Source organism: Boleophthalmus pectinirostris, unplaced genomic scaffold (assembly GCF_026225935.1).
Source record: "Boleophthalmus pectinirostris isolate CB_2022bp ecotype Guang Dong unplaced genomic scaffold, ASM2622593v1 HiC_scaffold_8, whole genome shotgun sequence".
Lineage (NCBI taxonomy): Eukaryota > Metazoa > Chordata > Actinopteri > Gobiiformes > Gobiidae > Boleophthalmus > Boleophthalmus pectinirostris.
This window is the reverse complement of record NW_026571515.1, coordinates 25,947,664-25,962,672: the sequence shown is the minus strand read 5'-3', so window position 1 is coordinate 25,962,672 and position 15,009 is coordinate 25,947,664. Positions and strand designations below refer to the sequence as shown.

The 15,009-nt window shown below is 39.1% G+C and overlaps 1 protein-coding gene across 1 annotated transcript in view; it reads left to right on the top strand.

The window, feature by feature from the left end:
* znf385a (zinc finger protein 385A) overlaps window positions 1-10,190 on the top strand; it is a 59,216-nt gene extending 49,026 nt beyond the window's left edge. The window contains exons 5-8 of the mRNA XM_020929887.2: window positions 2,800-3,141; window positions 6,822-7,006; window positions 7,126-7,218; window positions 7,303-10,190. Of these exons, the coding sequence (XP_020785546.1) occupies window positions 2,800-3,141; window positions 6,822-7,006; window positions 7,126-7,218; window positions 7,303-7,548 (866 nt within the window). The 3' untranslated portion in view covers window positions 7,549-10,190. The remainder of the gene's footprint in view (window positions 1-2,799; window positions 3,142-6,821; window positions 7,007-7,125; window positions 7,219-7,302) is intronic.
* Window positions 10,191-15,009: the final 4,819 nt, after the last annotated feature.

The following is a 15,009-nucleotide window of genomic DNA, read 5'->3' as shown; positions in this document are numbered from 1 at the left end:
AAGATTAAAATTTTAAAATGCAGTTATTTTGTCATATAGTCGTCCTGCAGTGAAATGGAATGTTCTTTGGAGTTCCCTCTGTTTTCTGTATTGTACTGTATATTACTGTTTTGTACTGTATATTACTGTATTATATTTGAGGATATTGTATCACAGTACTTCAGTTACATCCAAAGTAACAAACAGAGAAGTGTGTGTGTGTTTCTCAACTGTAAAGAGAAAAGTATTTCCTAAAAACATATATTTTTTAGGATAAGCATCAAGTCTTCTCAAGTCACAGGCTTAAAGTCCTAAAGTTATTGAGCTTCAAGTCCAAGTCGAGTCCCAAGTCTATTTTATCAAGTCAAGTCTCAAGTCCTAAAAATAGTGACTCGACTGACTCGAGTCCAAGTCATGACTTGCAAGTCGCCACCTCTGTTAAGCATGCTCTTCATACACTGAAATGAAGAAATGCCTCTTTCCCATCTCCACCATTTCCATTCTCAGCAAACTAGCTCTAAAAGGGGACATCTGAAGTCCCCCATATTAAAAGATGACACTTACTTGTATGTTTCGGTATGGCTGTGTCTCTTTATTTTTGGCGTACATTTTTTGAAGTATATCTACTGTCTACTTACAGTGAACTGGCATAGATATGGCCTTCCTAACAAAAGCTTTTCATTTAATCTTAACATGAAAATTATAGTTAAGACTATATGCAAGTAAGTTAAGTTAAGTTAATTAAGTTATTTTCCTTATGGAATCACTATTGTAGGTATCTCATTCTAAAGAGAACAATAAACACAAATAAATCAGACAGATTGTAGTAGCAAGTCCCAAATGCCCATCTGGATTTAGATGGTTTATGGACTTCTTTTTCACCTCTCTCATTGCAGTATAATACTTTAATTTCCTGATAGGATTAAGTGGATGTGGACACCCCAGGCGCGGCTAACACATCTGGACTGAGTTATTCTCATACTGACCTGCACCTCGGATAGCACAGTTCTCTGTACCTGTGAGGTTGGTGCATGGAGGGAGAGCAGCTAACTGCCTTATCAATGTTTAATTAGAGCATATCCCACAGCAGGCACAGCCAAGTACCTGAGGATGGCTTTATTTAGGGCAATCAGTGAAGAAGTGTTACAATTCAACCCTGCTTGTGTGAGAGAGTTTTTCATTTGAGTATGCAAACATGAGGAAGAGGTCTTGTGAGTGAGTCCTGACTATGGAGAATGACAGTGAATGAGCAGAGCTGTGCACAGGGACCAGAACTCAAGCTAAAGTTGTTCAAACACACTTGAGGAGTGACTTGGCTGTTTCAGGTTAGACTGACTAGATCTGATGGTTTGCTATTGGCACATCTCCAGCACTTCTTGCATTTTCTATTTGGCCAATAGTGCCTCTGCTTAAACTCAAACCACATGGGTTGTGCAGTTCGAATATTGATTCTTGTTATGATAGTGAAGTCATGTGTGTTTGCTTGAATGTGTGTGGGCATTCAGAAATAAAACTATTATAAGACTGTACTATTTCTGTCTTTAACCACTCACTGACTACACTTGGGTAAAGCCTCTAAAGGCTAAACCAGTGCAGACTGTGCCCTGGCAGAGCAGGTAGGCACATTAAGAGCCACAAATCTCCTCTCACAGTTTTCTGCCTTACAGAGTACTTTGATCTCAGTCCAGTTTATAGACTGCTCACTGTCAGAAATATATATTTCTTTCTTATAAAAAAACATCTGCCTGACAGCAGCAGTGGAAGCTTCCAATGTGGAAAGAGAACAGATCTCGATCTAGGAAAGCAGTGGAATGGAAAGCATTCAGATGGCATCTAAGTCTGGATGATGCAACGGAGCAGCTACAGGAAATCTGCTGTCATCTCTCATGAAAGACAGAATAATATAATATAAAACTACTATCAAAAGTATCAGGTCCCTTATGGACTATTAGGTGACACTATTGTGCTTATGGAAATCCTTAAAAGGAAACTGAGCAGTTAATGTCAATATTTGTTGGCTCCCAGAAAGACTCTTTTCATCTAATACAATAATCCAATGGGCTTTCTCATGGTCTGCCCTCAGCGCCTCATCCTTTGGGGTTTGGACCAAGGCCCACTCCCTCCTTATGAAGGGGGTTCTGCATATCCCACCCAAAATTAGGGGGTCTTACTCAGCCCACACCCACTGCTTAGGGAATACCAGAGTCATTGCGTAGGGAGTGGTTGACCAGAAACATGTGTGCTTAAATATATGTATAAACATACATCCTCTTATTTAAAAAACACCATGTGACCACAACAATGACAATCTGCTCAGGGCTAATGGCACTGAAATGCTAGACGCCTGTGAGGCCCCCGTTAATGATATTTACTTTGGACTTTGTGTAATGCTCTGTGACAAAGCAAGTGGCATTTGGTTTCGACCCCAGTTAAAAACAACAGGTGTGTGGGAAGGCACCAAGTCAGTGGGCCCTAGTTTTCCTTTTGGCTGTGTAACATTTAATATGAAGAGACCACATCATGGCCAGATCACAGTCAGCACTTCAAAAGCCCAAAACATATTAAACTGTTGCCCATACTACAGCACATGCTTGGTTCTATAAAATGAGTGCGTGCACTATAACCAGTGGTGCCATGTTTAGTGGGAACTCACTGGTTTATTCTTTGTCTGCAGGCTGGGTTTTCCACATTTAACTGGGAGTGGCCAAGACATAGTTTATAATACAGTCCATAAAGTCAATAGTAAATCATTTTGATAGGTGTAGCTCATGTATTTAATCCTATTCTCACAGTTTTATTGTATTTTTTTTGTCTTTCTAGATGAAACTCATCCCATACCCCAGATTAATGGACCTCTGCTTCCTCCATTGAGCGACCCAACAACACCACCTCTAGACTCTCCCATTCCCTCTGTCTGCCCCATGCTATCTGCCCCAACTCCACCCCTCATGCCCCCTGCCTCGTCCTCTCCTGGCTGTGGGGGCACCAGCAGTGTTAGCAGCACTGGTAGCTCCAGCTCTGAGCAGCCTGTGTCCGGACCCTCTGCCCCCAGCGTGACGTCCAGCCCAGAGACAGAGGAGGACAAGGCCAAGAAGCTTCTGTACTGCTCACTTTGCAAAGTGGCTGTAAACTCCTTGTCACAACTGGAGGCTCACAATAAAGGTAAAACATGACAAATATTTGCAACTAAACAATTTAAATTAGACAGACTGACTTTTGGCCACAATGAGTAAATTTGAATGGCCAGTAAAAATCAGAATAACCCATTAATTAAATCTAATAATTGCTATATTCTTAAATGCTCAAAAGAACTCTAATCATCGAAACTCCCTGGTAACACGTGTCACACGTGTATTTTGGAAGACAATGCATTCTGAAATAACTCTTTCAAAGTTAAACATTTTGCCCTTTTTTGCATTTTCTTTGACAAACCCTGCTTATAACAATGTGTGTGTGAACAACGTAAATATATTAACTGTTTACATAACATTTCAATAATCTGATAACTCCAGAAATGAGATAATGATCAGATTTCTGGTGTGCATGTAAACACACCAGTGAGGTTGTTGGGCTACTTCTGTTTGCGTGAGGAAATATCCATGACCAAGTGCGCAAGCATCAACAGCCAGATGTTGTTTTGGTAGACACTCCATAGCGATATAAAAAACAGAATTGCTACAAAACAGCCGACGAAACAAAGATTTATTGCATCTAGAAGGTTTAGTCCCAATCATTCCTCACATTTCAAGTGTCTCTGTGAATATTGGAGCTACTGTGCACTTGGATCATTGCTTGTTTTACAGTCTAATTAAACACAGCTTCTCCTGAATAGGCTGCACGCACTTGCAAACAAACAGTAAATAACAACTCAAATGCTTCTGTTTCTCTCTGCGTTCTCGGCTTTTCATTAAAATGTGCCCTTAAGTGTTGAGGCTGGGGTGTAGTGCTGCAGAGGGCACACAGACACTGATCAGCAGATAACTGATCTGTCTGACAATGAGCACTGGGCTTCTGTTACACCATCACCCCAGACACCAGACCACAGCAAAACTCTGTCATAGGAACCCACTGCAAAGGTCAGGAACAGCCATGTTTCTTGGTATGAGTGGCATTCAGCAAAGGAATTCTGTCAATGTACTTGTGCAACTACATCAAGGAGGTGTTTATTAGTGGATAAACATTATTTGATGACTCCAGTATAAAATATGTTCTACATAATTAGTTTTTTAGTCTAACTAGTGAGGCCTTAAAACAGGCTGTTTATCATTGTATGCATAGCTTTAAATGTCTTAGTGTTGTCTATGCTTGTGTACAGGCAGTTATTAAAATGTCTATGGACAATAAAACTATTAGTTATGACTATTGAGAGAGAAATATTATGACTATGTATCTATTTGCAAATATTGACACTTTGACAAAAACAAACAGCAATGAAATGTCTAATAAATCACTTCCAACTAAATCATTCAACTTGTGTGATAGCTTTATGAAATTAATCTTTGACATTGGAGTGACATGAGAGTATAGATTGAATTGACATTATTTATTGTTGCCTCTGAAATGGTCATAATTATTATTTTTAGCTCTTACAAATGTATATGTTATTATTTAGGAAATTGATCATTGCCATTTATATTGAGATCGCTAATAGATAATAGTAGTCTTCAAGGTTGTAATAACTCTGGGTCATAGTTGGACAAAGTCTTTCATCCCTCTTGCAATGGTCAGTTCTGAGGTTCAGAGATGTGATTCTTTTGAAGGCAGCTTCACAGTGTGTCACTCTATAATTCGTCTGTCATAATCGGTGACAGCAGATTCTGAGTAGCTCCTTTGCCCTTTTCTCTGGGATGAGGGATGATATGAATGAATATCCCTTATGATAACATGAAGAACTGAAAAATGTTTGATATTTGTATTGTAATATCAGTAATACCCAATAAGATAACATTAGAACAAAAGGATTTCAAATATGTTATCTTACCTTATCTTGAAACATATACCTTATCTAGCTACTTAGCCTAACCATACATTGAAGAATGAAACATGTACAATATAATTCCAGTGCTGTCTAAGTATATTTCATAAACAATATTGGTGGCCAGCAGCTTAGCCTGTGTTCATTATTTTTACTTGTGCTTGATCCCTATGTTTAGGTTTCCTGGATTTCCATCACATTGGACACAATTTTCTTTCTACAACTATTACAACATTTTCCTGGCAGTTAACCAGCTAAACATGTCACCTCCACACCTCACCATACTAACATTGCAATGGAAACATTTTAGGTGGAAAATGTACACCTAAGTCTAGTCAAATTTCAAGCAGGAAAATGACTGAGATTTGGATACTGCACTGCTTTCACGTAGCAACACTGTTACCATACTGTGAATGTCCCAGAGGAGCTGGTGCCTGCTCTAATCTCTTCTGCTTTTGTGTCTCTGCCCTGTATGAATGGCTGCATCACTGGGACTGCCACTCTTTGCATAGCTCTTAATTTCATACAAAGAGCATCTGGCAGGCATTTTTATTGACAGTCGAGTAATTGAAATTCAGAACACTATGGCTATATTTCCTTTAATGCTGCCAGGCAAGAAGAAAAATCAGTGCTCGTTGTAGAACGTTTAATCAACACCACCATAACTATTGGATTAATGCCTGCTATGCGTCCATAAATCAAGCATCTTATTGATTTTAGTTGTCAACAGCAACTTGTGCTTTGTTGTTCTGCCTACTAGGATGTTTTTATGTTTGCATATATGTAAGGACAGATTTAAGACAGATCTAAACAATCCTTGAATGCTCGTCATGCCCACTGGCTACAAATGTGACCTCCAAATGATTTAAAGATCTCAAAATAGTAAATAATTCTTAAATGATATGCCTATAGAATTGAAATCATATGGGGGGCACATGTTGACATATGAAGTGCAAAAGGAAGACCAAAATCAGAAATTACTTGATTTATTGTTTATGCAGATGCCTCTTGTATGTATTGATGTCTTGAATGTATTTCTGTGTTTTAGTACACATGGAGTCAACCTTTCAAAGGCAGAAAATCCACTGGGCCTTGCTTTGTCATTGACTAAAATAGAACAAAGGGGAAAGTAGAGCCCCAAAGAGCACATTTCTGGCTTCAAGTGAAATCATTCATTGTGGCCCCCTTTCCCCTCAAATAGCCCCTCTCTCTGACCCCGGCATACCCTCTGTCTCTGGTAGTCTTTGCTACTCTTAAAGGGACAGGTTAAAATAATAAAATGGTTCAGTCAGCATATTCAGAAATATTCTTTGCACAAACAATATTGAATAGCCTACACGAACACTGCTATATCCGCCTTATAAGCTTATATCAGTTGTAAATGAAAAGGGAAATGCATTGCTCCTGTTAAAAGCCTACCTCAACAAAAATATGCTTCTCATTAAAATATATCCTTAAATTTCTTTGACATTTACAATCACAAATATTGATTTTATCCTTGCAGTTTACCTTTGTTTCCCTATATTGGCACATGTATATAGTCATCATTTTGTAAAGGAAATATTGTTTATTGCAATTTACTGCTGATGGTGCAATTAGATTAGATTGCTTAAAATTTTGCTGCCTGTTTTCTTCTTCACAGGTGTATGAAGGGTGTCCTCTAGTGGCTATAGCAAAACACTGCAGCTTCATTTCTGAACTAATTCAGATGTGGTAATTTTAACAGAACATTGCCAGTTATAAATCCTCAGTTTAAGGTTTCAGACAGACTGAATTATAAATAATGTTAATCCTATAACTTCATTCTTTATTATCCCCAAATTTGTAATTTCAGTATTGACCCTGCTGACCTGTCTGTGTCTGTCAGGTACCAAACACAAAACCATCCTGGAGGCACGCAGCGGGCTGGGCCCCATCAAGGCGTACCCACGATTGGGCCCCAAACCCAGTGGAGAGCAAGGAGGAGGGCCAGTGGACCCCAACACTCAGGAACGCACCTTCCACTGTGAGATCTGCAATGTGCGGGTCAACTCAGAACTGCAACTTAAACAGGTACAAATAGTTATAGTTATAGTCTTGTTATAGTTATAGTTATAGTTATAGTTATAATTATAGGGAATCTCTCTTATCCATTGTAACAAATGTACAGTAACCTTTTCATCTGTCTGCAGCACATATCAAGTAGAAGGCACCGGGATGGTATGGCTGGAAAGCCTAACCCTCTCCTCAGTAGACACAAGAAGCACAGGGGAGCCGATTTAACGGTGAATGTTACTATGTATCTTATTGTATATCTTTCTACTCTAAATTAATCAATTGAGCCATCATTCTTTTTTGTCTATTTTTAGTCTTCTTTGACCTTCTCCAAGGATCTCACCAAAGCGTTGGGTGCAGGGTTGTTGCCCAGCCCGTTGGCGGTTGCTGCAGCAATGGCTGCCGCTGCGTCCTCTAACCCACTGGCTCTGAGAGCAGCAGCTCCTGCACCCCACCCTCACCACCTCCTGCAGGGTCCCCCTCTGAGCCACGCTATCCTGAGACCAGCCCCGGGGCCCATCCGCACCACACACGGGCCCATCCTCTTCTCTCCATACTGACACATCAACCTAACTGCAGTCGCAGAAACAGCCACTCAAAAGCACACTGTGAAGATACAAACAACAAACAGCAATTGGGGAAATTCTGAGGGCGATTTATCTGAGAGAGCTAGAGGAGTTGATGCCAGTTTTCCCTTTACCTGAACTCTCCCTCTATTTCAAAGACTTCTGAGATTCACCAGAGAAATGAGCAGAGGAGAGATATCCATTATGCATTGAACTCCCTGGTACATCTCTCACCTCCCTGTGTGGTGGACCTGTTGAGTCGCTACAATAGCTACAGAAGAAACCCATGCAAACCATTTTCCAAACATTAAGCTACATGTAGTGTTACCTAACAACTCTGGGCAGGGTGTTTTTCTCTTGTTGTTATGGCTCAGTGTTGTCTCATCCTATGCACCTCAAAGACAATAATGTTATGTCAGTAGCGTAGCTGCTTCCATTGGTCTTAGCTGTATTGGCCTGTGGACACTCCTGCCCCATAGTGACAGTAGGTCCCTTTAGTTACAAACAAGACTTAAGCTGACAGGCAATTGGTCACCACATCTGAACAAGAGACATGCACGGCTATGGGGGACTATGCTCCCCTGTCATCTCCTGAGAGGTCTAGGTGAGAGGAGGGCTGGCATGGGTCAGCGGATGGATGGACTTCAGGCAGCATGCTAACACGCACACAGAAGCCTGAACAAATCTGTGTTTCAAAATAGATTTACCAAGAGAAACTGCTTCAGGGCACATCTGCCAACCTTTATAACAGTCAGACAGAGGCTTCACTGAAGGCAAAAAACTAGTCAAAACATATTGAATTGGACACATGCAGTACTTAGATTATATAGTAGTTTGTATGACTCATTCAGTGTTAATGAAATCATCAATATAGAAGCAATTTCCCCATTTATCATAATGTAAGCCTGTGCAATCATTTTGTTGCATGTGAACTGAAATGGTCCTGTAAGTTCTACCTTCTGCATGACTACGTTGACCTCTAGTGCAATGCCATGCCCTCCTCCTCCAACCTGCTCTCTTCTTTCATGTCCAAAGGCACAAACGAACAAAAAGTAGAGGGCGTGCTATGAATGGTGGCCATAATGCTAGAAGGGAACAAATGGTAGAGAGGAAAATGAAAGCCAAATACATTCTTGAGAAATGACGCTGAGTGGCAGTGACAGGCAAGCATGAAGCCCACAGAGGCTGCCCCGAGCTCGGACACAGCCCTAGGCATCTATCTATACTTTATCTCCTCTAACTGAAAGCCATGAAGCGCACCATGATTAGCTTTCTTTTACAATGACTGGTGAGCACTTTGTTTTCTTTGGGGTTGAATTGTTGTTTTTGCATTTATATTGCATAATATATAAAAGCAGAAAACACAAACTATTTTTGTAGGTAGCAAATGTGTTATCAATGCATTCATTGACTAGAGAGAGAATATTATTGTGGATAAATAGTACTGTTATCATTGAACCCAGACACACTGGCATGCAGGCAAAGGAAGTGACTAAGCAGCAGAAGCAGAGCTAAACCTTTTTTCTGAATTAAGATATTTACACTGTGCCCTTCATTGAGAAGCAATGAGCTCTAATGTCTTACCTTTGTCTAAATATTGCAATGCAATGGGAGTGACTTGTATCTGTGTAACATGTTGTGACATGTTGTGGAGTGAGTGTGAACTGGGAGTGAGCCAGCTGACAGAGTTCAGTGTTCTTCCATGCCCTTGGAGGGCACATTGGGACATGATGTAGACAGACTGACAGAGGTTATAGCTGGGCCCTTCATATTAAAGGGCCATCTTCAATGATAATCTCTGCTTGGGGAACAGGGTACAAAGCCAGGGATCAGAGGATTAGAGCTAGACTTGTTCATCACCATTGTTTTTGGTTGATCTTTGTCATGCGTTTATGTGTGTGTGAAATCAGACAGATTTCCATTGCCATTACTTAAACAGAAGCTGGACTTGGCCTCCACCATTGTGCTCTTTTTGTTGATTATGAGTGAGAAACTCAACTGCTGGTGTGTGTAATATGTATTCTAGTGTGTGTTGGGACCCACTTCGATGAATCAGAGATGAGAAATCTGGAGCTATAAGTGGCCTAACTGTAAACCAGAGACAAAAACCTGCATGTGGGGACTGGAAACACAACACATCCTTCTGGAGACTAGACCATCCAACAAACCTGAGTACGGCTCCTCTTCCTGGTAGATAAAGCTAGTAGCAGCAACACAGAAGTGTTCATACCCTTGTTCTTGAGTTCATAATGTGGAGATCCACCCATTTCATCGTCACTATTCTCTAAATGGGATGTAAGTGTTAGATTCAAGGCAGGTATTTCATGTTAGCTGTATTTAGGCTACTAGCCTTAGCCTTATTCTGCCCTCACATGGAGAGGCTTTGGTGTAATTTTGTCTTGCCAATAAAGTTATTTTTGAATTTCATTGTTGGAGGGACAACGTTTGTATGGCGAAACTGTAGCAATACCTGACTCATTCTGGCTACTCTTGTTTATTGCAATAAGAAAATGAAATAATAAATGTGTATGTGAGTAAAGCATTATAAATGTAATTTAATGAAAAGAAACTTTATGGTAAACACTATTGGTATTCAGAGAAACCATGGTGCAAATCTGTACATGTCAATAAAATCATTTAATGAAACCAACCTGCTTTGTTGGTCTTTCCAATACAGACAGAAGATTCTTGTTATCTCCTAAGACTCACTACCCATAATAAAAGGACTTGGTATTTATTATCATTACATAATGCAGCATTTATATATCACATCAGCACATCAAAGCCTCATGCAGAGCTAGTTAATGAGTCACTAGTAAATGAACATTATTATCAGTCTTTTTGCACAGAACTATAAATAGCAGACTGCTGGTGCTATTAAAGCTCAGTGAGAACACTTACAGCACCCACTATCTCCGCTATCCTGTCTATGTATCACTCAAACCACTATGAACTATGAACTCATGAACCGTCTGTTTGTACTGGCCAAACTCTAGACCAATGTGGACTTTGACCAACTGAACACTTCTCATGCACAAATGCAACACTGAGAGCAACCACAAGATGGTGCTGCTATTTTATCTGTATCCTACACAGTCCCTAGTGTAGTATATCAAACCAAACAACATTTCATGCAGGATCATAACAAAATTTTACTGTGTGTATTTATCTATGTGAGAACATTCTGTTCTGTTGTATGTAATAATCATGTACCTCACGGGGTGTTTTTACCTCTACTGTATTTTTTCCCCTGAGAAGCAACATGATCTTTATGTATGCCATATGAACTTATATTAAACCAGATCAAGGTGATAATATGTAAAATATGTAGTTTGTAGCACACGACGCAAGAAGAACGTACAGTGTCTAGAACTCACATAGGGATGAGCAGTAAATGGAATGTGATCAATATCAGCTGATAGTAATATTGTTATGGGCAATTAGGGATTTATATAGAAAGCTCCACAGCCAACCATGGGGCATTAAAAGCGACTGTATTGCTTTTGTGTTAAATTGCACTGAAGTGGAAAGCAGACATTTAGTAGAAGTTATGCTTCTTCTTGTTTAGTAAATGTTTATGTTATTTGTTAAATGTTTTTATTATAAATATACATTTTTAGAAAATTACTTGGAATTTTGATCAAATCATCTAGTGGCGTGGTTATCTATTTATTTATGTTTAAATTTTTTAGCATGTGACTATCCATTATCCACTCTTTATCAGATTTGGGATTCCCAAGTAACTTTTGCCCACCAGGGCATGTTTAAAGCATTAACTTTTTGGTTGAGGGTCCATCACCTGCTTGTTTCTATGGATATGTCATTGCTCTGCCTGGAATGGTCCACAGTATGACATCAAACAGCTCTACCTATTAAATTACTGTTGGTTTTATAGCTCAAAAATACCTAGAAAAGAAAGCATTCTAACTGTGGACTGGGTTGCCTCTCCACAGATCTGGTGTTTAACTTGGTCTGGTTTGGTCTCCATGAAGATAGAAAGGTTTCACACCAAACTGTGAAACATTCCAGGCAAATCAATAACATCTCAGTGGAAAAAAGCATTTGAAAGACCCTCCACCAAAAGTTACACAATGCACTTGTAGGGTTTGGATGATCATGACATGACTCTGCTTTACATGCTGACCTCCTCTGGCATATCAGGACCTATGTAAACCAGACAATTCATTAAGAAAAAAAAGTACAACCTCAAACGCCTTTAAAAGCATTTCACAGACATCAACTAAACACTTCACATTTCTCACATGCCCCTTTAAATATTTTTAGCTATGGATTTGTAGATTTCTTCTTATAAGTCAGGACTTGTGAGAGCTTGTGTAATGGCTTGGTCCTTCTTTTGCCGTGAACCACTCTTCAGTTGAGAGCAGCACACATCGCACTGTGCCAATAACATCAGAACAGACAGCAGACAGCCAGACGAGGAGGGGTGTTCAAATGGGATCTGAAGAGGCCCAGGTACCAGCACTTTCTCTAAATGAAAGTCTGCATCTGAGAGGTAAGAAAGGCCCTGTGCTTTGGTCACACTATTACTGTGTCACCATCGGCCACTGCCTTTACGCACTCAGAGACTTACTATGCAGTGAGAAAGTATCACGATTTTTTGCTTTCTATTTCTCCTCAGATTATTTCTCAGAGTGCTTGTGCGAGTTGAGAGAGCCTTTGCAATCAACAATGTGCACATGAGCAAATAACTTTTCTTCAAACAGTACAAGGATTTGGGTTGTATCTAGATTGTGTTATTATGACATCTTGGACCCAGCTCTACTTTTATGTGTGATTGACTGACTAAATGATTAAAGGTCTCACAAAAAGTCACAAACATATATGTTCAAATAAACATAGAAGCATATAGTAATGCAATGAAAATATTCTTAAAATGGTATATTGGCATGGATAGTTTTGTGAAATATAGCATACAAGGTGCAACTAAAGTTTTGTCCCTGTCTGTCAAATAGGAGCATAATTATGTGATATTTCCATGCAGCCTACTCACCAAATGCTATTAAATATATCTACATTATAATTAATACCATTAATTTGCTTCTGTGGGCGTATGACAGCTGAAAGAACATTGACATGATGCCAGAAAATTCAGGACCTATGCCTAAAAAGAATGAATCATTTAATATTGATCAGTATTTGAATAGTGGTGATTACATGGGGCACGTGTGAGGTGAAGGTAATTCTATTTTTCTGTTGTTATATATTTTATAGTGAGTGATGGGGCAAAATAAATGTACATCATTAATCATTTAAATTTACTTTGGGTGAGAAATATCTTTCAGTGTGTGTATGCTATGTACACTGTGGTGAAAATGCCATTAAGTACACTTTTTAAAAACTTTTTTATCCTGAGAAATGTCAGCAAATTCTTGATACATGTTATTATTTACATTGACTCAATTCTCAGAGTGCACTGTACTGTACACAGAATTGTTTTCATTATTTTCAGATTAATCTTGGTAAATTGCCAACAAGGACTGGCAGGTTCAGGTGTCTCACTGATGAGATAATTCCTCTAGAGACAGTAAAGCATTATATTATGAGGTGAGACGAGCAGCCGGTGATGTTTGTTAATGTTTCTCCAGCAGCTTTGAGATGTCATAGTGCAAGTGTTGAAGCATGGTGATAATCACATGCCACTATTCCCCTTTTTAAATACTGGAAAACATCAAAATAACTGGTTTCTTTATAGTCTGGACTGTAATACTGGCATCTGTCACAGTGGGAACATAAGAGAGCTATGTGCTGAAGCTAATATGAGCTTCTCTTCAGGGAAATTAAGTCTCGACTCCACCTGAACTATAACCACTGCACCACTCAGGGTCACACCAAAGCCAGACTCATACAAGATTCATTTAGCTCACCCCTCTAAATGAAATACTATTACTGAAGGCCCACTCAAAGTTGAGTGAAATCTTGTGCTTTATTTTCATATTTGGTGATAGCTATGCCAAAGGGATTTATATTGGTAAATTGTTTTATGGGTTGTTTGTTGTTGTGTAGTGGTATAACAGAACTGGTGGTTGACATAATCAGGTGTGGAAAACACAGGGAGATTTGATAAACCGATCTTACGGGCTGATATGGACATCTCAGTCCAGAAAAGTGCAGTACTCAAAATAGCAACTCTCAAGCTCCCAGGCCTCTGGTGAGCTGAATGACCTACCACAGTATATATATATATATATATATATATATATATATATATATATATATATATATATATATATATATATATATAAAAGAGGCATTAGCATTCAGTCGATAGTGTTTGCCTTACTATTGTGTTAAGACTGGTTAGTATGGAGTATGAAGTACTAAGAGTAGAAGTATTTCAGTAGCAGTAACGACTCATCAAGTCATCATAAAGTCTTGCAATAGTAGTAATGATTGTAGTAGTGGTATTTTCATAGCAAGCATGCATGTATTCATACCATGATGCTTTAAATTCCAATATGGAAAGGATTTTTGTCAACAAGAGCATATAGTGTAAGAATGGCTTGTCAATTTCTGAAAATAAAAATAAAATTTGACTTACTTTTAACATTTATAAGTAAAAGTACTTTTACTTGAGCACAGCTGTGGCCTACTTTACTTTCTTCCAACCTTAAACTCTGAGATGGCAGTGATCCACTTTAAGCCTCAGATGCCTTTTCAGCACCATCTCACAACTTTAGGCTGAGAACATCTGGGGCACGTTGGCATGGCAGCGGTGGTCTGAGACAAAAGCTCAGATTGTTGTGACTGTGAAAGAGAGAGAGGGGGGCGGGGGTCTGAAGGGGGCAGTCCTCTGAGTCAGTACAGGCCACAGCCGAGTGAATCTAATTAGCCCTTTTCCACCTGGATACATAGCCCTCAATGATATGTGTGCCTGATCAAAGATGATTTTTGGTCCTGGGCAGGAACTTAAACAGGAAATTTAATCAAATGTATCATAAATTACAGCATTTGTTTGGTTAACTGTCAAATTTACAGTGTAATGGGGATAAGATACTGGAAACACCCAGCTGTGCGACCACTGCGTGTTTGTAATATAGATTTTTTAAACACAGACAGTACCAGTCTAAAAAGTCATGGCAGATAACAGACAATGGCATTTACTTTCAGTCTATAATCAAATGAGATGTTTTCATAATGACATTTATAGCATCTATATTAAATTGAATTTAAAAAGGCTCTTGGATGTAGCCAGAATGATCCAGAACATTTCTTGGTTGAATGTCTAGTATGTGGGATATAGTATGTATGCATTTGTCCAGACTGTCAATACGGTAACACTTTAGCAAAAGGTTTTTGTTATAATAACATCTGACACAAAGCAATCAGCTTTTATTGCATACAGTGACATTCATTTCTAAAATAAATATGTAGAGGTGGAATGTATAGTGATATTTTTGTCCCCCTTTTTTTTTTTTTTTTTTTTACCTTGGCCTA